The 24,127-nt window shown below is 32.5% G+C and overlaps 1 protein-coding gene across 1 annotated transcript in view; it reads left to right on the top strand.

Annotated features, from left to right (window-relative positions):
- LOC143231377 (uncharacterized) overlaps positions 1-24,127 on the top strand; it is a 32,374-nt gene that overhangs the window by 7,959 nt on the left and 288 nt on the right. The window contains exons 3-15 of the mRNA XM_076465922.1: positions 3,851-3,912; positions 4,154-4,228; positions 6,605-6,709; positions 7,760-7,863; positions 8,223-8,340; positions 8,776-8,846; positions 9,517-9,598; positions 10,717-10,842; positions 11,819-11,965; positions 12,832-12,963; positions 14,770-14,916; positions 23,188-23,298; positions 23,441-23,542. Of these exons, the coding sequence (XP_076322037.1) occupies positions 3,851-3,912; positions 4,154-4,228; positions 6,605-6,709; positions 7,760-7,863; positions 8,223-8,340; positions 8,776-8,846; positions 9,517-9,598; positions 10,717-10,842; positions 11,819-11,965; positions 12,832-12,963; positions 14,770-14,916; positions 23,188-23,298; positions 23,441-23,542 (1,382 nt within the window). The remainder of the gene's footprint in view (positions 1-3,850; positions 3,913-4,153; positions 4,229-6,604; positions 6,710-7,759; positions 7,864-8,222; positions 8,341-8,775; positions 8,847-9,516; positions 9,599-10,716; positions 10,843-11,818; positions 11,966-12,831; positions 12,964-14,769; positions 14,917-23,187; positions 23,299-23,440; positions 23,543-24,127) is intronic.

Here is a 24,127-nt window from a genome sequence, read left to right on the forward strand (position 1 = left end):
ACATACCGAGGTGTTTAATTCAACTTTACTCAGTTTGACAAAAATCTCTAATAATTGGAATCAAAGAAAAAAGGAATAATTGGGTTTGTATTATTTTTTAACTTCCTGTTTGGGTAACTCTGGAAGCTCTTTTTAGAGGAAATTTCCTTCATATTGAATACTGAATCCTGGATAGCTAGAGCTGAATTTCTCCTGGAACAAAATGACATCATCCTCAAAACTTAATTAAGAATTTTATATTCTGAAATAAGTGAATTGTTCAAACATTTTCAATCCACTATTTGCTACTGTAAACTGTTTACAATAGCATAATTATATATGTCTGTATCAGTCACTGGGGAAATAGTTATTTTCAGAGTTGTTTGTGTAGCACAGATGTCATATTTAGGTATTTGTTTAGAAGTAATATTTTATGGTATAGTTGCTTACGTAACTGATTATAAATTATATGTAATTCAGTTGTTGGTGTAATTCTATATAATTGCATAAGAATGTCTAGTATTACCTGAAATGTTCTAAACTTCTGTTGTGATATGCATATGCATCAAGAAATCATTATTTAGTTCTAGTTTTAGACTGCATAATAGTGAGTTTAGTGACAAAGAGTGTACAGTGGTGATTTTAAAGTGGAATTATCAGAGACTGTATTTCTAATAACCGAGTAGAGAAGAATAATTCATTTTGCCATTGTGTTTTAATGTAACTGAACCAGTCTGTGTAGAAAATTATTCAAAGCTATGGATACAACTGGTAAACAAATGTAACAAACATTTGTATGCAGATTTGATTTGTTTTAAATATACATGATTTTTAAAATAAGTGGACCATTTGTTGTGGATGTTGCTATTTATTTATAGTTAAAATGTATTAGTAACAAATCACAGACACCTACCATAAAGAATTTGACATGCAAAACCTGACAACTATTTTTTAGCAGATTTAATTCTTAACTTCTGCTTGTATAATGCATGCCATAGTATTTGCATCTCTGCCAGGTGTCATTCAAATTGGGGTTGGTTAAAAACATCAATAAGGCTCATAATGAGAGGGCCTGGCTTATTCAGGGTATGTTATGTGTTCCATATGTTCAGGGGCATAGATTTTTTACACCCGATGGGGGATGATTTTTGCAACCACTTCTGTTGACTGTTCAATTTGCAAATTGGTAATCTCTGATTACGTTAACTTGAAAGCTGTAAACATGCAGTCACAGAGTAATCTTGTTGCCACGATACTTGCATGTATACTTAGGCATACTGACTGATACTTACGAACTATCACTTAGATTGAAAAGCTTAGAAGCTTGCCTATATTAAAGATGTACATTTCAGCTACTGAAAATGCCTGCATCTAGACTTAATTATGTAATTTGATTGGTAAGAACACAAGAATCACAAGAACAAACACACAATTTGTAGGCCTGTGATGCAATAAAACAATTCAACAGACCAAACTGTAGGGGGGGATGATTGTATGCACCATACCCTCCACCTAAAATGATGGGGATGTATACCCATCATCCCCCCCCAGGATCTACGCCCCTGCATATGATGGTAAATCACTTATGTGCAATGATGGCTTCAGAGAGTAGATAGAGATGGATTGTAGAGCATGGTCTGCCCACCATAGTGCATTTCTGATCACTTCTGAAGAAGTTATCCAAAATTATGGAATCCTTTCAAGGTGGCTTTCTAGGAATTATGAATTGTGTCTCCAGGCTTTGCTGAACTGACCAGTATTGCTTGATTAATATTCACAGTGGTACCTGATGAATCTGGCTATGGCTTAATCACTTTGGTGGGTGAATGAAATATAAAGCTCAAGAACACCTGATAGAATGCAAGAGAGCACATATATACATATATATACACACACATATACATATAGTGTTCAACAGATGACACCTCCAAGTTTTTAAGGAGTTCTATGTTCTCACATAGCATCAAACCCTCCACAAAAGTTCTTGTCAGAAACATCTTTTGGATAATATTTCACAATGATCACAAAAGAGATGTAACCTGAAGAAATTGTACATTCAAATCATTGCTGTTTCTACAATCACTAAATCATGCTTGAAAGCACCAAAACTTTGGATGGCTTGTGGTAAATCTCAAGGATAAACCTGTTTTTAGAAACATAAACAATTGTGATGACTTAGTACATGGAAGGAGAAAGGCAATAATTTTTCAACACATTACTCAAATCTGAGGAGAAACAAGTTAAGATAATTTGAAAAATTAAATAAAGTGAGATATACATAATCATCATATAGAAAACATAACTGGATCAGAATTGCCACCACATTTTGGTGCTTTGAAACAGAAAACAAACTTCATTCCTCAAAAGTTAAAACTGACTTCCACTGAAAGAACCAAACTGCATCCATAAAAAACATTATTTGTGTAAATGACCTATGAAATAATCATACATTGAAATGCAAAAGTATTTACACTACATATGACAATTGCAAAGTGATTCATAATAAATGTGGTAAAGTCATAATGCAGCTATCCAGTGAATAAGTCATTAAGTTCTTTAGCTGGAAAGGCTACAGAAAGTAACATCTCAGACTGAATTTGTGTGTGGCCTCAATGAGATTTAGCTAGCTTCAGATTTATAAATAAAATATTATTTAGTTTCAATTTTGTCAGTGTGAAATATATATATTACTGTATTGTGAAATATGGAGTACATTACAGAGATGCTAACTATTTCAAATGACTGAGCGTAATGATTGTAGACAGAGCCCTTTCACAGTTTTAGTCCTTTTAGATTTGTCAGAAACAAGACAATCTGGTGAATGAGGCCTCTTTTTTTTTCCATCTTGTGAACGATTGCATTGGTGTTTCTATGCCACTTAGAAAACGAGAAATACCCATCTACTTGAGCGCTGATTGGCTGACAAGCACTGATGATGTAACTATGGATTTCCCCACGTACCCAGTATGGAGAAGCACTGCACTCAAACTATTGGTAGACGTTGAAGATACAAATATTTTTTATTATTTCAAGCACAAACATGATTATTGCAAGTAGCCATTTGGACTATGTCTTTTATTTATTATCAAAATTTATTTATATCTCACTAGAAATTTTCTTTTCACCCCTTTCAAGCCCTGGGGGAAAAATTTATCACCTTATTGTATAGGTCTATATAATATATAATAATTTGGGAGTTGCAACAAGTCGTAATATTTGTCTGTATGAGCATATAGTCCTAATGTATACACCAAAATCGTAATTATTACGCTCAAATCATAATGGTTGGCATCTCTGACATTACAAGTTTTGTTATCTTACATCTCTACATTTGGAAACCTCTTGTAACAAAAAATTTCAATATATTCAGATAAAAATGTTTATTGTATCTTAGTGGTACTGCTGTGACTTTGTTTACATTCTTTCTAGCCAACAAATTTCAGTTTTTAGCTACCAGTACTGTAATTAACATTCAAAATAATCTACTTATAAATGTTTCTGCCCACTTCTAGTACAGGAATTCGATTCCCTCGGTGGGCTCAGCAGATAGCCCAATGTGGCTTTGCTATAAGAAAACACACACACACATAAATGTTTCTATACATTTTATACCATTTATGATTATTTAAGACTGTTATTATTTTAGATGATGTAGGAATATTGTAAATTATTCCTGTAAAATATCATAACAGAAACTCTTTCAGATTTGGAATTTTCTTCTAACCAGGATTGCTCAGATCCAACGTATACCAGATAATAAGAATTCTACTGTATTTGCACACTATAAATTCATTATATGCAAGATGTTTCTGAGTCATGATTGTTATGGTATGACATTTTATGATTGCAATCCTATACTTTGTTTCAATAGATACCCTAAAATTGGAAAAAACTAATTTACTGAGCAAGGTAGAAGAATTTAAAAACAAAGAGGTAAGTTTTATGTTTCAAATTGGGTTTATTCTATTCAGGCTCAATACATGTCTGATGAAAAAATTGTCAGAAAATATTTGATAAAAAGTTTCTTTATCATTTTAGCATAATCTGTATCATTTTTCAATTTTTAAACACCCTAAAACATGTAAATATGCGGCAACAGATATTTTGGAATAAACATTATGTTGCATTTATCAAATCTGAAATTATGTAATCTTATAATTATCTTAATTTTTAGATAGAGTATGAAGAAAAAGTACAAGAGATTAGAAACCAGTGTGAAGAAGCAGATTTTGGAAAACGATTGCTTGAGGTATAATATGACTACATATATTAAGCATTCGAGTATAATATATATAGGGCAACTCATTATAGAAATTAGAAAGATAGTATCTTATAAGTGCATAATGTGACTGTTACTGTTTTTCCTCTGGAACAAATAGTATTAATAATATTACTAAGTCATTCACATATACTAATAATATGTACACATTTATAATTGAATGGTGCTGTGACTGAAAGGGTAGAAACTAGCATGCTTGTGACAACCCTGCTTATTTGGTAAAGCTTCAGTCTTTAAATGATAAGTTAGGTAGCAACTCTGAAGTTAACCTTTGATCATATATCATCCTAATCTCTTACATTGGTGTCTAACTTTGTCTGTGTATCCCTGAGCTAATTAGATAATGAGTGAAACTATTTATATTAAGTGTGCTGCTCAACATCAGTACTTATTTACATGTGACTTAAAAATATGTAAAATACATTACAGGCCCAAGATCTCTATGTAATTTGCCATGTTTTCATCATGAATAAATGTGTTTCTTAAATTTTCTTTTTGGCTCAAAGATGTATGTTCTGTATGATGGAGGATGGTCTGTTTACATTGATAAACTGGCACTGAGAAAGAGCAAATGGAATGAGCTAAAAGGGAAGTTATCCACCAAAACAATTCAGATATCCTTGTCAAGGACCTGATAAATGTTAGGCAAGAAAATAGGAAGTAGGAGGAGCAGGAAGAAATATCAGTGACTAAGATAAGCATTGAAAGGATACAGTGAGAGGAAGAGGCAACATAGGGACAGTGGATAATTAATGTAACAGAGAAAACTAGGGTTGTACCAGTCAATAATGAGCAGTTAGAAGAACCTGACTTGGAGTAACATGAATGATTGAAAGCCCCCAGGGAACCATATAAAGGTGTCGGTTGGTCCAATTCAAGCTGAATGCATCAACAGCTGGGGCTTATGGATGAGAAACCAGAAATAAAAAAGAGGTAACTTGAGAAAAGTGGCAAATGAATACAGCTGAGGAATAACCTACTGTGAGTATAGCCATAAGAAAACCTGAGGATTAAGATACCACTCTGATTGATAAATTGTTTGATTATCTGAAAAAAAACAATTAGCTACAAGGTTGAAACACCAGGATCATGACCCACCAGGAATCTTATCCCAAACGTATGGGTCAAAATTGAGGTTTGACTGCAAAGGGAATAATAATGGGTGCCACTTTGATGGTTGATTTAAGCCACCATTGTAGAATTGGAGCAAGAAGAGAATGTTAACTTACTCCTTAACCATGTATGGCATTTATTGGTTTAAAAATTAAAATTAATTGTCACTTAAGTGATTATACCATACATGTTCTGCTATATTGTACTACTATAGTATCATTATAAATATCTGAGTTATTTTGAGTGTGTACAGTTTTCAAAGGACACATGGTCAAATTGGTTTTGTTCTAGTTGTTGTTAATCCTTTTTCATTTTATTGAAGTCACACTTGGTCTGCCTATGAGTGAGAAGGCTGTGATACTGTTAATTGTGCATGAATGTAGAGGTTAGAATTTTTCAGTAAAACATCAGATGGTATTTCAAGGTTATGGTCTCCACTGTATTTGAATAATAATTATTATTTATGTGAGTAGCACTAGTTACTCTTAGTAAATGCAATGCTATCTGTAAAGTAAAAAACACTGAATTTGAACAATCAGTCTGGTAAATGATTTATCTATTCATGTTCTGAGGAGAAATAATTCTGTTTGAAGTTTCAAAGTGATAACATTTTTGTTTTCTTGTTTATTTACAAATTCTTTGTTGAAAATGTGTTAAAAGTAATGTGCACAGATGCAACAAAATCAGCAAGTACAAGGGGAATAGTTTTAAAACTTTGCTATAAAATACAAAACAGAATTGTTAAACTAGTTCAATAAAATGTTTTTATGACCAACCATTGTTTGAAGTATGCATAAATGTATAGATTTTATTTTAAAACGTTAATTATGTGTAAACAATATGCATTATAGTTTTAATTATATCAGTTACTTCAATATCTTAAAAAAGTATAAATAAGCAGGTACTTTCCAAATTACTTATCTAATCTATATTAAACGATTTCTTATTTATCAGACGTTTTCAAAGAGCAATATATAAATGAAAAAATTATCCAATAATGAATAATTATTCAAATGAAAATGTTATATTGCAGTAGGTAGAAAATAACTTGAGAAAGTCTTTCTCTGTAAATGAATGTAAACAATATATATGTTATAAAAAGAAATTAACTTACTATTTAGTAATTATAAATGAAAATTATATTTCTTATGGATATAGTCTGTTGAATATAAAAGTATGAGAGTATAAAACATTCTACTAAGTGAAGATTAAAATAGTTTTTTAATATGGCAGGAAAAACTTCAAGAATTAAATGCTATGTTTGAGCAGCTTGAGGATGAAAATAAAACTTTAAAAAATTCTTTAAAGGACATAAACGAAAGTTTTCAGCATAGTAAGGTATGTAATTCTTTTTTTTAAATACAGAATAAACAAGCTGTAAAAGTGGCATTACAGTTTTCACTTTATTAGCTAAGTAGTGAAAAAACCTTTTTTTCTATAGAATTATGGTTAATTGCTATATGAAATAAATTATATTACCTGTTGACAACATAATGTTTTCCAATGCAAACATCTTTCATTCAATTTAAGATGTTAAATATGTTTGATATGATTAACAGGAACTTGGGTACAAATTAAATTCTTTTGCCAATATATTAAGTTTAAACTGTTTGTAAATCACTTTGTAACACTTTCAAGTTTTAATTTGTTAACTGTTTGTAGTTTTATTTTAAACGAAAAATGTGCACAAATATAAAACTTTGCTTGCCTACAAATTGATATTTTTAGAAATTTTGAATGTTAGTTAATATTTTATCATTTATTCTTCATGAAAGAAAGTCTACTTCCTGAAAGTGTTGGGATTATTGGGTTAATTTGTTGTTTGGTGCTAAAATTTTATTTTTAAAATGTTAATACTTCTATGTCTTGGAACTTGCACTGTTCCTTTAAAACTAGTAACAGAAACATTCTATGGGCAATATGTAGATATTTATGTATTTAATTTATAGGTAAAAAATGTGGAAATTTTATTTTAAATTGTTAAATAGCTAGGAAACTAGATATCTTACTTCGATAATGATATAGATTAAATTTCTTGCATGTATGTGAGTTTGTTAGAAACTCCTAGTTACTGCATTTTAATTTATTAAATGCACATTAAATTTAAGAGATATACATTTGGTTATAGTATAGATTTTCTATTAAAATTGTTCTTTCATTTTTGTAAGCAAAAATCAGTTATTTTGTTTGTTTCTCTTGTTTTCATGTGAAAATTTCAAAATTCTAAATAGAACAATAAATACAACATTTTCTGAAATGATTAATAAGAGATGTTTGTTTGTTTACTATACATGCCATCACTCACTCGTGATATTCTTGAATGTTTTTCTTAATGTGTAACTTATGAGTATTTCATACAAACATTTACAATTTTTTCTTATTCTGTAGAAAGAGCTAGAAAAGTTGTCATTTGTGGAGCAAGAACTCAAAGAGGATAATAAGGACAAACTAAATAAAATTACAATATTGGAAAATGAGTTAGAAAAAATTAGGTATTGAAATTTGCTTTAATTTGATCAGTTTAATTGGTAACTGTAAATGTTGAATTGTTTTACAGTAATACATATTTAGCAAATGAAAAGTCACATATAAGGTGCACATCCCATTACTTAAGTTTTTAATTTTAAACACTTTTGAATTGGCTGATGTAAATGAAATGTAATCTTGAAGTATATATTTATTTTAAATTAAGCTCTATTTAATTTGTACAATTGCAAGTAAGAAACAAGCATATGTAAGAAAACAGAGTAATTAACTTATTATCTTAGTTCTTTTTATGATAATTGAATTTATATTTCACCCATAACAACATTTGAAATTATTAATCAACATTTTAAAAACAATTATGTAGACTCAAACAAAATGACAGTAGAAAAACTTTAAAAGACATCAGACAAAGAAAAGATTCCTTACAAAAAGAAAATACCAAACTGAAAAAAGATATCACCAAAATGGAGAATGAATTAGAGGTATGAGGTAAACAATGAAACTTGCTTACAATAACCTAAAAGTTATTATGCTGTTTCCTGCTAAGATTCCATATCTTGTGGAATACTTTATATTATTTATATGCATGTATATAAAAACAAAATTGTGGAAAACTAAATTTTAATATGCATGATATTCAGCAAATGTAAATAGATTAGTTTCAGTTTTATTTGGATTTCTTCTCTACATCCTTGTAAAGTATCCGTGTGATTTCCTTATAGATAATTCAGGTATTTATTAAATCAAATGTCAAACTTTGTTACTGAGCAAAAACTAGAAAAAAATATAAATAATTTTTTCACATATCCTTCTATCATTATTTTTACAATATTAGCTGCAATTGAATTTCTCATACAGAAAGAAATACTGTTCTTTGTAAACCCAGCACTAAGAGAATTGTTATCTTTTGTTTTCAGAACTCCAAAAATTTTAATAGTATTCTTCAGTCAAAAATTGATTCTAGTCAAGAAGAAATCCAATCATTAAGGTACAGTTTTCAATGCCTAATTGGATCATATTATTTTTGGGATACTGGAAAGATTAATAAGGAATTACAACATTAATTATAAAATGTAAAAAAAAATGAAATAAATAAATGCTCAAGGTTTATTCTATATTTAAAACTGTTCAATAAAAATTTAAATTTCATGAATCATCTTCCATCTATCAAATCCTTTCTTTATAAACTAATTTGTGATAAATTTTTATGTTTTGTGATCCCAGAAGTAAAAAAGTAAAAAATATTTTTGGGTTATAAAAAATCATTTTTGACATTTTTTATGTATGGAATGGAAAAACTTTGAAAAGTTCTCAATTTATAATCTATTACACAATAATTGATGAATATAATAGAAAAAATGTATAAAAATTTAACTAAGAAATACATTATTGAAAAAATTACATAGAGTTATGTTAATACAAAAAGAAGACTGTTTCTTTCAAAAAATTACTTATCAAGTGTAGTAAGCACTTCTGAATCCTGAAATGTTTCAGATTAACGTTTATCAAACTCTCTTGAATTCATAATGAGGCAGTTACAAATAAAAGAATTTGATGATAGTTAACCTGGAACCCAGAACAACTGAACAAAATTCACCAATTCCATCCTATGTAAAAGTGATAAATAAATGACATTTTTCTCAATTTTCTGATCTCAGGGAAAAATTGAAATACTTGGATCTGGAAAATAAGAAACAAGCAGAAGAGATAGGGAACTTTGAAGCTTCACGGAAAAATATTGTACGTACACATTATTTAAAAACTAGAATAACTATATACAAAAATAATGTGTTGTGGACTAATCACAACAGAAGACTTGTACAGTTATTGAGAATTTCAACAGATAGAGGTATTGGTTTTGAACCAACTGTTCATTCCAGGGTCTATTCATGGGAAAATTCTTTTCCCATCAAATTAAATTGTCAATTAACTGTTAGCTCACATAGTATTACAACTATGGCAAGGAATCAGTTGAAATTTAGTCTTTTTATTTGTTATAAATTTAATTGGAGTTAGCTTCAAGAAAAATCTATTAGCAAATTGTACATTATAGCATGTCAGAGGAAGATCTGTAAAGTGGTTTCTGAATTTTCATTGATTGCTCTTTAGCTCCATAAGATTGAAGAATATAAAAGTATATTTTCACACTATTGATAACAAAATTATAGAGAATATTTTATGTTACATTTTGTAGTTTTATAGCAGATATCAGGGTGGATAAATAAATCCAGAAGAGGAGAGAGTTCAAGAATAAATATCTAAATTCTTGCAATAGGGAAATTTGAGGTTGTTTTTAAATATTGTCTTATTCAATTAAGAACTTATAAAATTATATAATATTAAAATTTGATTTATTGTCTATGGTTTGATATCAAGTTTGATCATATACCATGGTAATTAATAGATTAATTAAATTTTGAATACAATTCACTAAAATATCATGGCATGCACAGTTTGACCTGCCTGTATGCTAAGGATTAAACATGCATACACTTATCTAACATGCAATCAGTCATGTAAACATGTTCATGTTCTCTTCTTGGGTGTGTGGGAGTCATCAGTTTCCCTTATTTTATGCTATTACCAATTTTCATGGTGATATTTGCTTATTAACTAAAATATGAATTCAAAATTATCACATCCATCATTTATAATTATGTGAAAAGCAAAAATGAAATATTAGAGAAAGCATTCAGTCAAAATTCCAAAGATGGAACACATGATAGCAGATATTATTCTAAACATATGATATATTATATACCAGTACCAGTACTGATACCAACTGCAAACTCTGAATGTAATGCATAAATTGCTTTGTATTCTAAATATTGTGTTTTTATATCACAAATATTTTTCAGGAAGAAGAACTAGAAGAAGTAAAACTTTCTAGAGAACATACTGCTGATGAATTAAACAAACAAGTAGCATCTATTAAATTAGAAGTAACTTCCAAAAACAAAACAATTAAGGACCTTGAGAAACAGGTAAGGTTGTTTCAAAATCATTTCTGACATTTAATGAAGAAAAAAAATATAATTGTGTACACAGATGTAGAATTGATTCATAGTTATAAGAATGATTATGCACACATTATGATGTCCAGAAAGTGAAGACACCAAAGAACTACAGTTGAAGAACTAGGTAAGAAATGACTATGACACAAATCATGTTTTGCTTTGCAGTGGAAAATCCCCTGGTAGTAGACCAACTGTGGAATATAGTCCCCTTGCATAGGTACAGTGCCATGAAAGATGTATGGATGAAACTAGCCAATAAGATAGTGAAGCGTCGTGTAAAACGAAACCATCTTGCCAAGAACTGGACAGAGGTCATGTCTAAAGAAGCATAACGTGAAAATGGGGATGTAGGACATGCTATAAATGGTGACAAAGAAGGGAGGAAAAGACTATGAGGAACATGGAGAGCAGTCTATGAAATTTTGAAAATCAAGGCACATCACAATGGATGTAGTGAACAAGAGAAGTCACCTGACCGATCCATGTTGAAGGCATTGACTACTAGAGGCAGTGAATGATGTACAAGTAACCAAAAGAGAAACAACTTAACATTGAGGCCTAAAGTAAAGACAAATTCTTGGGAAGAAACCTACTGATGATAAAGATTCCAAAAAATGAGTGGGGTGTAATGCCCACTCCATAGGATATATCAAGTTGGGGCACAAAAGACAATCTTCAACAAAATTGAAAGCAGCCATTGCATGATATGCAATAGAACGAGTGTGATGTGTGTCATTACAGAACAAGAGATCCAATGGCCAGAAACTTAGATTTAGAGACCAGTACCTCCTATGTGGGTGATATGTGCTATCATGTAGAAATATCCAAAGGAATTATCCCCATATAATGTCAGGTGACAAGAAGGAAATGATGCAAGGCCTGAAGTATGGAAAAAAGTTCAAGAACAGTGAATTGGAACTCTATTTTGTCCACATATCAACAGCACAATGTTCCCTGGGGATTGCCCCATACTCTCCATCCCCAAAGGGATGTGTCCATGAAAATATGTAGATCCAGTTGCATGGAAGAAAATGGCCAGTCAATGTATGGATTTAGTCCAGCCACCAGTGCAGATCACTGCACAGGGAAAGTGAAAGAGAATTGGGGATGGAAAATATCCAATCAAGGTTCCATCATTTGTATATTGCTTACAGAAGAGATCTCGTATTGGGGACTGCTGTCGTCATAGAATACTGCATTTTTAAAAAATAGAAAACTATGTGAGCATTAAGTCATAGTGCTAAGAAGGTGTAATGAGCCAAAAGTTTCTTTTAACTAGGTCTTAAAGAGAAGGTAGTACTTGAATGATATTTGTGTTGAAATGGACAAGATGTTGAGTAGGCCCTTGGAAGGACTTCTCCAATTTGAGACATCATCCCATGTAAGCTGCCACAGAAAGTAGTTGCTGAGTAGGATTAGCTCATTCCTGTTAAGAATGAGCCAAAATAAGCCAGCTGTTTCTGAACATGGAGATGTTATGCAAAATTCGACCAATCATGTGAGGTATCAAAGAAAATCCAAAGAAAAAGACCCAAAGTTGTTAAACTACCATTTGAAGGACAAACCAAAAATAACCCATCCATAACCCAGGAGAAAGTACCAATCTCAAAGTGAGAAAAGACTGAATGGTGAGCTGGGATAGTGAAATGAAGAAGCTGAGGCAAAATAAATTGCTTACTGACTTCCAATCCCCAATTTTATTGGGGGCAATGAAAAAGACATGAATAAAGCTCCATGAAATATAGGAAATAGGTATGATTGTCTGCTTCAAAAGGAATACCTGAACCACTTCTGACAAAAATGGGGATTGGAAGCATCAGAGGATCTGATGGAAATTAATGGACAACAATATGTGGAAAGGTGGAATGTTGGTGAACCAATGTGAACTGAGGCTCAATAACATTCAGGACAATATCAGTATATAATGCCACAGAATATGTTGTTGTGATCTTTAAGATCTCAACAACAAGAAATCATGTAGTAAGTGTCAGAGCTGAGGACAAGGTGTGGGCTGAAGAGGAAAAGAGAAAAACAAAGGCATCTCCAGAAACCTCACAGGGTTTCTGTAGAGAGCCTCAATGGGGAGATGTATGTAAAAAGGGCTTTATAAGAAAGTGGTAAAAATAAGAAGCAAGGATATAGGACGTGTGGAAGGTAGACGTTGCCTTTTAGAAATTAATTATATTTGTAAAATTTATAGGTTTATGGAAATTGATTAAATATAGTGATTAAATCTTTAAAAAGTATAGCCCCCAACATAGGCATAAGTAATCTAACAACTGTTTACCTGAAACTGAATAGACAGTATGATTTTAGGAAAATGCAAAATAATCAGAAGTTCACAGGAGGCATGACATACAAATCTCCTCCTGTAACTGCAAGGCCAATGGATCAGCAAGAATCCAAATATCATTGTGAGGGACAAAAAAAAACAATTGTTGGAAAGAATGTTCATGTAATAAGGATAAAACATCATAAACCAGAAACATAAAATCCATTAAGATTGAATTAAGCCTAAAAAAATCCTCAGGTTGGGAAGGTAATGATCAACAAACTCATGAAGCATACAAAGACTATTAATGTCCATATCATCTATCAAAACCTCATCAGTTTCAGTAGGAGCCTTAGCAAAGTCTGTGTATAAAAGTTGGACCCTGTAACATTCAATATCCAAAAGTATAAAACCAGCACTGAACAAAAATTGCTAATCTTGCAAATGGAGGGAAATACTGTATCAGAATACATTGCAGAGTGGTGAAAGCTTTATATCAGCAGACTCCTGGTAGTGTATGGAGTATCATGTATTTCACAATTTTCACTTAAAGGTTCCAAACTCACTGATGTTTATCAATGATTTCTCTGAGCCTCTTTATGCCTTTATATGGAATTTATAAAACTTTAATCTGTTCTTTCCATCCTGATGGTATAGGCAATCACTGACTTTTATAGTTATACCCTTGTTGGATCTACACTTTGTTTTCTTTCACATGTTCAGTTTAGATATATGTCCTCATAGTATATTTGATTTCGTTTGAGATGATATGGCATTGAATTTGGCATAATCTTTTTTACTTTACATAGAGTTAACTTCCATTGTGATGGAATTCTATTTATAACATTAACATTTGCTGTAAGTTTCCTTACATTATCTTGCTTACTCTTTAAAAATGTTTTTTACTCATTTTTGATAGAAAACCAACTGATGTCTTAATCATTTTATAGGTTAAAATGCCTTATCTGATGTCACAGTAAATTTTGATTGTTCATCTGCTAAATGTTACCATTAGTATTTTTTCAAGTGTTTAGCTTCTATTCATCAATGTGTCAAGTGAGAACCTTCTTATATTTGATCTAGTCATATTTGTGTTGTCTTTCTATCACTTTTACTTTATCATTATTTTCTATGTCCAACATGAAGTCAAGCTTTTTAATGCTGCTCTTTGTATTCTTGCCTGTTTCTATCTTTTCATGTTGCCAAATACAGCTAGTAGCTGAAACATATAGCTCATGTTATAACCCACAATTGCAATTAAACAGGCATGTAGTACATGATCAGTACTGCATTTTTGAGCAATTTTGCATGGAACTAGGAAAGATGTGTGCAAAACTGTTACTATAAGTATGAATCAATCTTCTATGTGTATGTGTGTATGTGTTTGTGTCAGGAGTATTGCTTGACACTGAAAATATTTTAGGCTTGGACCCAAAACAGTAATTACAACTCAGAGCAGTTAAAAGATAATTGAAATGTAACATATTATACTTTATGTAAGACATATTTGAGGCATTTTGATATGTATATATATATGTAAAGTTTTGGACAAAAATTAATAATTTGTATTTGTAACCTTTGAAATGTAAAAAACATAGGCAGTTTCTTTATTTTATTTACAGATCAAAAATATTAATACCAAACATAGTTCTCAATTCAAGGAGATCATTGCTAATGAAAACAACCTGTCTTTACTGCAAACAAAACTAGATGAAAAGGATAATGAATGTAAAACAGCTAGAGAAGAAATTGAAGAAACCAAAAAGCAGGTCTAATTTTTATTAAAAACTTTGTGGCATACAGATGACAGTATTAAAATGTTCATTGTAATAATTAACTTTGAGTACGATTATATTTTTATTATGATTTTCTAAAAACTACACATACAGAGTAAATGATAAATTCAAAAAACTTCTATAATGAAACAGTAAGTCACAAAATGTTTATTTTACTTCTGGCTTACTCTCAAGCCAATAATTTATCTTAACTTTAACATCAGAACCTCTAGACAAATAAAAGATACTGAAATGTTGAGAGTAAAAATTCCCAAATTGTTGGCATTGGTGGTTCTCATGTTAAAAATCATTGGATTCTGTACACACACAATAACAAAGAAGTATTGTAACTTTCTCTTAACACTGGAAACATTTATATACACAACGCCATACCCCTTCAACAAATATAAAGCACACACTGCAAAACATTTTGATAATTATATATGTTGCATGAAAGGTGCTCCCCTATGGCACAGCTGTATGTCTATGAACTTACAATGCCAGAAACTGAGTTTTGATACCCCTGGTGGGTGGAGCACAGATTGCCCATTGTGCAATGTTGTGCTTACTTTCAAACAGACATAAAGAAAGCATTAAAAGAGCTTTAACACAAATCAACTGGGTATACTCACATCAAATAGATAAATGCAAAATAAACACTTTAACAGAATTGCATTTCACAACTGTTAGTATTTGTTTATTATAGCAAAGCCACATCAGTCTATCTGCTGCGTCCACCAAGGGGAATCAAACCCTTGATTTTAGCATTGTAATTCCAAAGACTTACTGTTGTCCCAGCAGAGGACAAGTATTAATGATAGGTGTAAAAAGTATCCCTAAATAAGTATCTCTAAATGAGGAATGTAAAATATAATATAAAAAGAAGAAACACTTTAAAAGTAAAATATAGGAAATAAAAGAAATAAACACTAAAAACAGAAATATAAAATAGTCCTAAAATAATACACACATACATAAAGTAGAAATCACAGAAATAGATACTGAAATGTATAATTTATACATTTGTTAAAAATAACTATAAAGTCCAACCATCCTTGCCCTTGCTTCAACCCATCATCTGATCTCCAGTGCAATATTTGTTTCTCAGTTGACTGCCTCGATTATCATGATGGTTTCTCAAGCCTTTGATAGTGCCATTTATGTTTTGTCCAACGGGACTTGTATTCAACCAGCATGTTTTTTTTTTTTTTTTTTCTAGTTGCAGTGGTATTATGGATAACAGTCTCCTGAGCTAACCCTTTTCTGTGTTATACAAGACCCAGATTTCAGTCCACCATGCATTTATCTCTTTAGAATGCTCCTTGAGCATAAGAATTTCAGATAGAGAGGAGTGACCAATGATAATTTTAGGAAGTGTGTTTGGGACCATTACCCTTTACTGATGCCCAGTCAATTCAAAGGGCCTCTTAGACAGCTTGTGTGTTTGTTTGTTTTACATTTTGTGCAAAGCTACTTGAAGGCTATCCATGCTAAACATCCCTAATTTATGAGTGTAAGACTAGATGGAAGGCAGCTAATCATCACCACCCACTGCCAACTCTTGGGCTACTCTTTTACCAATGAATAGTGGGATTGACCATCACATTATAATGAGCCTATGGCTGAAAGGACAAGCATGTTTGGTGTGATGGATATTCAAACCTGCAACCCTCAGATTACAAGTCAAGTGCCTTAACCACCTGGCCATGCTGGTCCTAGACAGCTTGACTGCCATAAATGTAGAAGTATCTGAGCTTGTCCTAAGGATTGATGGTGTCACCATGCTATCTAAAAGTCCTGGAAGTGATGGAAGTGATGTGACTGGTGGTGAGGCCTTCACAGGTAGCCTGTTTCTGATGCAAGTAATCATTTTACTAGTTATGATATACACTATTCAGGTTTCTGTTGCCATTGTTAGTGATGCCAGTTGTGTGTTGCCCTTTAAGACAACGTTAACACTGGGAAGATCTTTTTTTTTTTATTTTACAGAATGTAGTGGTCCCACTGGAGGATAGTACACATCTAGTATCATCTCAAAGTGATGATAAAAGTTTCTATGATGGGACATAACAAGAAAGGCACCTAAACATCCTTCTTGACTTCTGTATTACTGAAATACTTAAGTTGTCAGCTGTGGTTTAACTGTTTCCAAACTAGACACTGATGGAGTAGTGCAGCATTGAGAACGAATCTTGTATCTGACAATTAGATGATGGGTAAGGTTTGTCCATATATGAGAATTGATGGTATAGTGAGAAGGTTTTTCATAGCAAAAATAAAGATGGATACTTCATAGTTTGTGAAAGACCTTCAGGTCATGTGAATGAAGGCACAAATAAATGGCTTGGTGATTACAAGTATACCAGGTAGTACAAATCTGGAGGAACTTGACAGAATGGAGACTGATAAGGCATCTGCAGTCACCACAAGAGCTCCAGGGATGAAGAGCAAGCAAGATATAAAGCCCCTTCAAATCTCAAAAAGTTACATCCCAAATGTAGATTCACAGGAGTTGAAGGAAGCACAGAGGAAGGACCTGCCACTACAGAAACTTTAGAACAGCCCAAGAGAAAGTGGAGCACAAGACCAAAAGAAAGAAGGCCTACAAAATGAAGCATAAAAAGGAGTACTGTACCAAACCTACCAAAGCAGTTGTACTGGGAAGCTGAACACATCAAAATCACTCAGAAGTGCTTCTATGACAACAAGGTTAAAGAATAACATTTCAAGGCTATACAGAAGGTCTTAGTTCTGCTTCCCACAACCAACAACAAACTCACGCAATAGTGAAAAGACATTATAATGTGCAGGAAACGGTCAACAAAATGCATTATAAAGTAAAAGTGGATGGGATGAGCAAGGTCCATCATGTCAATCTATGCTTAGTAGAGATACTTTGAAAAGGAAGAAGACCTTATGAGTAGAGCAACTGAGGTACAGATAGACATAACAGGTGTGGTGGTCATAGAAGCAGAAACAGAAGACACTGAAATTGTTAGAGAAAATAAAGACATACCAGGCCTAAGACCATTGTATGGAGTTAGGACATACAAAAACATTAACATAAGTGAAGAACTAATGGGTAAGCAGAAGAAAGAGGTACAAGATCTGTTGTGTCAGTGTACAGACAGACTTCAGACAACATAAGGTCAAGATGAAGACAAGGGATCCTGTCAAAGACCTTATGTGAAGGAAACCAACACTGGAACTGCAAATGTTGGTGCAAACTATATGAGGAGACTCAGTGTAAGAAATATGAAAAGTTCTTTTATATAGTATAAAAAATATTGTAAATAATCTTCTTGAAGAAGGGTTTATTGTTGGATATACAAAAATATCTAGTATAAAAGTTATTATTTAGTTCCTTTAGTGATTTAATATTTAATAATTATTTAGTTTTTATAAAAAGTCTCAAAAGGAATAATTTTAAATAATTTTTAGTTATGACAAAATTTGCTGTGCAACTCAGTAATATTCACACATTCTGTGTTTAGTTCAACTTTTGCAATTTGATGTCACGTTATTCAAATCTTCTGTAGTGTTTCAGTTTGTAAAAAGTTCTATGTCTCGGTTGGATAATATATATATATATAAGCAACCAAGTGAATGAACATTAAGTCAGAAAATGTTAAATTATTGAAAGTAAAGTTGGACTGCATGATTGTTAGTTTATTAGCCTTATTGGACAATATTTAAAGTGAATTTTACAATTTAACAGATGTAAAAGAGGCAAATTTGTCTTGTCAAAGGGTATTCTAAAGTAATTAAACTGATCTGTGTGGGCTTTGACAAAAAAAAGGGAGACAATTATTTAAAGTTCTGGAAACAGCTGAGGAATGTAAGTGAATTTATTTCAGATTGAATAGTAAAAAACAGAACAGAGGAAAATAATTTATTTTGTAATTTGGGTTCTCAAATAACTGAACTAGTTTGTGTGGTGGACTTTTGTCAAGATATGAAAACTGTTAAAAGTTATAAATACAACTGTGATATCCTATAATGTAAATAAATTTTGTACATACGTTTGACTTGTTTTGAATATTTTATTTTCAAACAAAAATATTGTGTGCTATCCATTTATTGTTCACATTTATCACCAATAAATTACAAACACCTACTGTAAAGAATCAGGCCCTATAAAACCTGACACTTTGGCTCTTCTGGGTTCAAATTCAGATCAATAGTGAAATTCAACTTCTCACCAACAGGAAATTATAGGTGTACTAACAGCCATTGAAGCTTCCTCCTGTCATACAGTTTGAGTAGGATTGTTTTAATTGTTCAATTTCAACTACACTGCTTTAAGACTACCTTAAGAGACACTCTTTAAATTATTACTTTGGTCAAGCTTCATTTTCGCAGGCTACAACTTACAAGTATATTCATTCCCTATATTGCTCATAAAAAATGTATTCCTAACATCTGGGAACTTCTAAGTCTTCAGGCTTTATTGAGCCTCTACATGACCATTACCTTGATCCCAGAACTTGATCCTGCCATCGTCAGTCGCCCATCAATAGACGACTGTGTGGCAGCAGTAAGTGACTGTATTATACAAGCAGCTGCTCAGTGTATTCCTAAAACTTCGACACGTTTTCAACGATATCCTCGTCCGTGGTGGAATCCTGCCTGCCACATGGCATGGAAAGCTCAAAAACAGGCCTGGGATACTTTCCGTAGATATCCCATACTTTCAAACTGCATCGCTTTCCAACAGACCCATGCACATGCTAGGTGGGTAAGATGTCAAAGCCAGAAGGAATCTTGGATTAAGTTCACAACTAACATATCTTCCACCACCATTTTCAAGGTCATATGGGACAGGGTTCGAAAGGTCAGTGGGCACTACAATTCTGTCCCCCTCTCAATCTTACTCTCTGATGCCCAAGAGGTAGCTGATGTCCAGAGCATCGCCAATACTCTAGGTGAAAACTTTTGCCAGGTATCTAGCACTTCTGCTTGTTCCTCCACCTTCTTGGCTATTAACACTCAGGTAGAGCATTCACCTCTTTCCTTTTGAACTGACTGTCTTTTGACTATAATCGTCCCTTTACACTGGTGGAACTGAAAATGGCCCTTCATCAGTCTGACAGTACATCTGTTGGACACTATGACATGCTGCACCATCTTTCTCCTGCTTCTCTTGATATTCTTCTAATTGTTTTTAACCAGATCTGGCAGGAGAGTGTTTTTCCTAATGCTTGGAGCCAGGCTATTATCTTACCTTTCCTAAGCCTGGGAAAGATCCCAAGATTCTTTCAAACTAGCATCCAATTGCTTTGATGAGCTGTCTCTGTAAGACCTTAGAGAGAATGGTTAATGCTCGTCTTGTTGGTTCCTTGGCCTTAAAGATACTGGACTCCCTTCATCATCAAGGACTTTGACTCTGCACTGGGGCTTTCCACACCTTCCCAGTTCAGAGCTTATACGTAAAATCTCATGAACCTTCTCTGCACCTTCACCGTTTGCAACTGCCTTCACTATATTCTTCGAAACTTTGTTCCTTACCAAAGCATCCCAACTGGAGATGTGTTTTCCTTCCTCGGTGGGCCATATTTTTTCAGAACAGACGATCTGCCATTGCTCCTTTTGGCCTTCACCCCAGGTGCAATTGGATGAATTGGGTCTATCCTTGAATAACATTGCAGAATCCACTGGTCAGCCCATCCCACCATGGCTTATTACAGTCCCCAAATGTGACCTTTCTTTATGTCATCTAAGAAAGGCAGATACTCCTGGCTGGAAGTACTGTCTTTTATTTACTGAACATTTTTCCATTCCAATTTATACAGATGGGTCCAAATCAGGTAACTATGTGGGCTCTGCCATGGTTTGTTGCAGTTTGGTGGTTGCGCAGAATCCCCTCTACAGCTTCTGTGTTCACTGCTGAACTGTACGCCATTTCTCTTGCCCTGGATCATATTGAAGCTAAGCAGTACTCCAATTGCACTATTTACACTGATTCACTTAGTTTTCTACTGGCCCTAGAATTGCTTCACGTTGGCTCACACCCTGTTCTCACTGATATTCAAAACCGACTGGCCTATTCCTCATTAACATCTACTTCTATCCAGTTTTTCTGGATACCAGGCCATGTTGGTATTCGCAGGAACGAGCTTGCAGACATGGCAGCAAAATCTATCTGCTCTGGCACTATCACCATTGTGCCTATTCCATACCTGGACTGTGGTCCTGTATTCAAGGCTCGGCTCCGTGCCAGCTGGCAGTCAACTTGGAGTTAGCAACACCAAAACAAGTTTTTCCAAATAAAACCCTGTATTGGATTTTGGCTGTCTAGCTTCCATAAGGTTTGGAAGGAGGAAATTGTTCTAACTAGACTACGCATTCGTCACAATTTTGTAACTCATTTTCTTTTATCTGGAACTGATGCACCAGTGAATAGTTTGTTTAACACTCAAATCACTGTAAGCCACATTTTACTTTTTTGCCATCGTTATGACTCTCAACAATGGCACTATTTTAAACATATTCTGTCCCAAGGTTTGTCCATAACATTAGACAGTGTTATTGGTGATGGTGACACTGTCCACCTTGATAAAGTTTTAGTTTTTTAATGGACATTAATCTTTTTAATGTCATTTAAGTGTTTGATATTTATTCATTACACCTTTTTAATTGTGGTTCCCTTTTAAGAGTCTCAATCTCTCTAGTTCGATTTGAAATTGGAAAATGGCCATGACATTAAATAATTCGACACCAGGACTGGAAAGGCCAACTTCAGGTGACTAATGCTACTGTTTGAACTACCCATTAGTCGTCTTGGCGAGTTATTATTACAATTTTGCTGCATGTCTTTTAACACTTTTATTACTTTACTTTTTGATACTGGCCATAATGACACAACCTGGAACCAGGACTGGAAAGGCCAACTTCAGGTGACTGACAGTGGTTCTTGTACTTACCTGTTAATCTTCTTGGCAGGTTATGATCATTACCATTATACTACAGAAAGTCCTTTACAACTTCTCATACTCTGCTTTCTCTCTTAACATTGTAGACTAGGTGTCACATTGGTTTTATGCTTTTTCTGTTTTTCAATGCTGTTTTGTTTCACCTTCATTTCCTTTTATGAATTTTACTACATTTACTTTATTTTTACCTATTTACCAGACATTTGGAGCAGATAGCCTAGCTGCTTTGTGCCATAAAACACTAAATCAACCAACCAATGACAAACAACAAAGTTAACTAGTCTGAAAGTAATTTACTAACTTTCTTGACTGTCAGTTGTATGAAAACTGGACATACCATAACTGTTGGTAGATTCAAATAAAAACTATTAAAAAATAAGAAGTTAGGAAACTCATGCTTATATATCACATCAGTATAGATAAATATTTAAATTTCATGTCCATTGTTACTTTTTAAAAAAAGCAGAGAATATGTGTACATGATACAAATGCAGTTTTGGTTCTCTCCCTTCAGATTACTTTCGACCTTTTAGGAAGCAAAATTTATATCTGATGAATCTCAACAGTGTATCAGTTACTCATTGTTGTTGCTGATCTCGTGATTACTTTCAATTGGATATAGTTTAGTTAGTTCATTTGCAGAAGTCTTATTTCTTTACAATTGCTTGATACTTGCAGCTCATCTTCAATAAGCTGAATAAGCAAAGCATTTTATTTTATCTGTTCTCTTTCAAGCTACATTAAAAAAAATCACTCCACCAATTCTTTCACATACAAAATCTTAAAGTCCTTTGTTTATGAGATCAAATGCCTGTGTTCAAGATTTAATCTTGGAATTACCACAACTATATGTATGGATTCAAAATTAGCAGTTGTTGAGAATTTCATAAAACATTTTCATTAAGTATATAAGGCTTAATGTTTTTAATTGATCATTTTTATAGGTAAGGGTTTTCTTACTGATTATTCAAATATATGTGATTTGATTTTATTACGAATTTTATAAATGTTAAAAGAAATGGCTTTCTTGTATGACAATATAATAAACAGATTAATCAATGATCTGTGCTGCATTATCACTTTAATTCAAACATTTTTACCCTTCAGATGTGGAGTATTGGTTCAACTTTTCAAAACTACCCATATTTTCTGGATACATATATTACAGATCTTGTAGGATATTAGCATTCATTGAAATATACTAAAGATTAATTCTACATGTTTTGACTTACTGTAGATGTCTGGTATGCATGATACAGTTTGACATTATTTCCAAGGCATTCATTATAAAATTTGAAAAATTACTTTCAGTTTATGTTTATTATTTATTTAGTTGGAAGAATTAAAGAATTCACTGAAGCAAACAGTAAAAGAAAAAGATTTGGCTCAAAACAAGTATGAGGAAGAAGTTAAGGAACTGACACAGATGTATAATGTTGCCTATGTAAGTGACATTGGTTATTATTATAATGCAATAAGAATAATAAAAACTAATTTGTTTTTCCATGTGTAAATTTCTCATATATGTACACTGTATAAGGCATGCATAACATTCTTGTATCACAATTTGTTCTGTACTTTGACAGAAGGACTACAGAATAGCACTGAATGCAAGAGAAGATGCAATTGATAAACTGACCTTAGAAAAAGAAAGAGCTGAAGCAGCTGCAAGACTGGGGGATGTTAAGGTAAGAGAATGAATATAAGTATATGTTATAGTAAGAGCTAAACCTCTTGATAGTGATATCTACTGGTATGTTTTTTTCATGGCAACTTAAATAAATTTTTTTTTTTTTTTTGCTTTTGAATAACTGTAATCTGTCACCTGTTGGGATAGTAGCAAGTTTGCAGACTTAAAATCTAGGGCTAAATTATCTAAGATGGACATAACAGGTAGCCCAATATGATGTTGCATGAAAGAGAAAACAAACACTCACTTTTCACATTGATCTAATAAACAAGCTTTCCATCATAAAAATAAAAATTTTGTGAATAAAGTATGGCTTTTTTACATATTTGAAGCTCATGCATATACATTTATATTATTGATTTTTATTGTATTTGGAAAGTAATATTGTAGAAATTAAATCAATGCAGTGTTAAATTGTATAACATTTTAAATATGTATGAAATAATTTCTTTTTATCCCAATCATTTAATATTATTTTATTAAATTTTAAGCAGAAAATTTATTCCATAGCAAAAAAAAAGCCTATATTTTAAAAGTTTAAGTTTTGGTTACTTGGTTGTTGTTTTTCAAGCAAAGCCACTTT

Source organism: Tachypleus tridentatus, chromosome 11, assembly GCF_004210375.1.
Source record: "Tachypleus tridentatus isolate NWPU-2018 chromosome 11, ASM421037v1, whole genome shotgun sequence".
In the NCBI taxonomy this organism is placed as follows: Eukaryota; Metazoa; Arthropoda; class Merostomata; order Xiphosura; family Limulidae; genus Tachypleus; species Tachypleus tridentatus.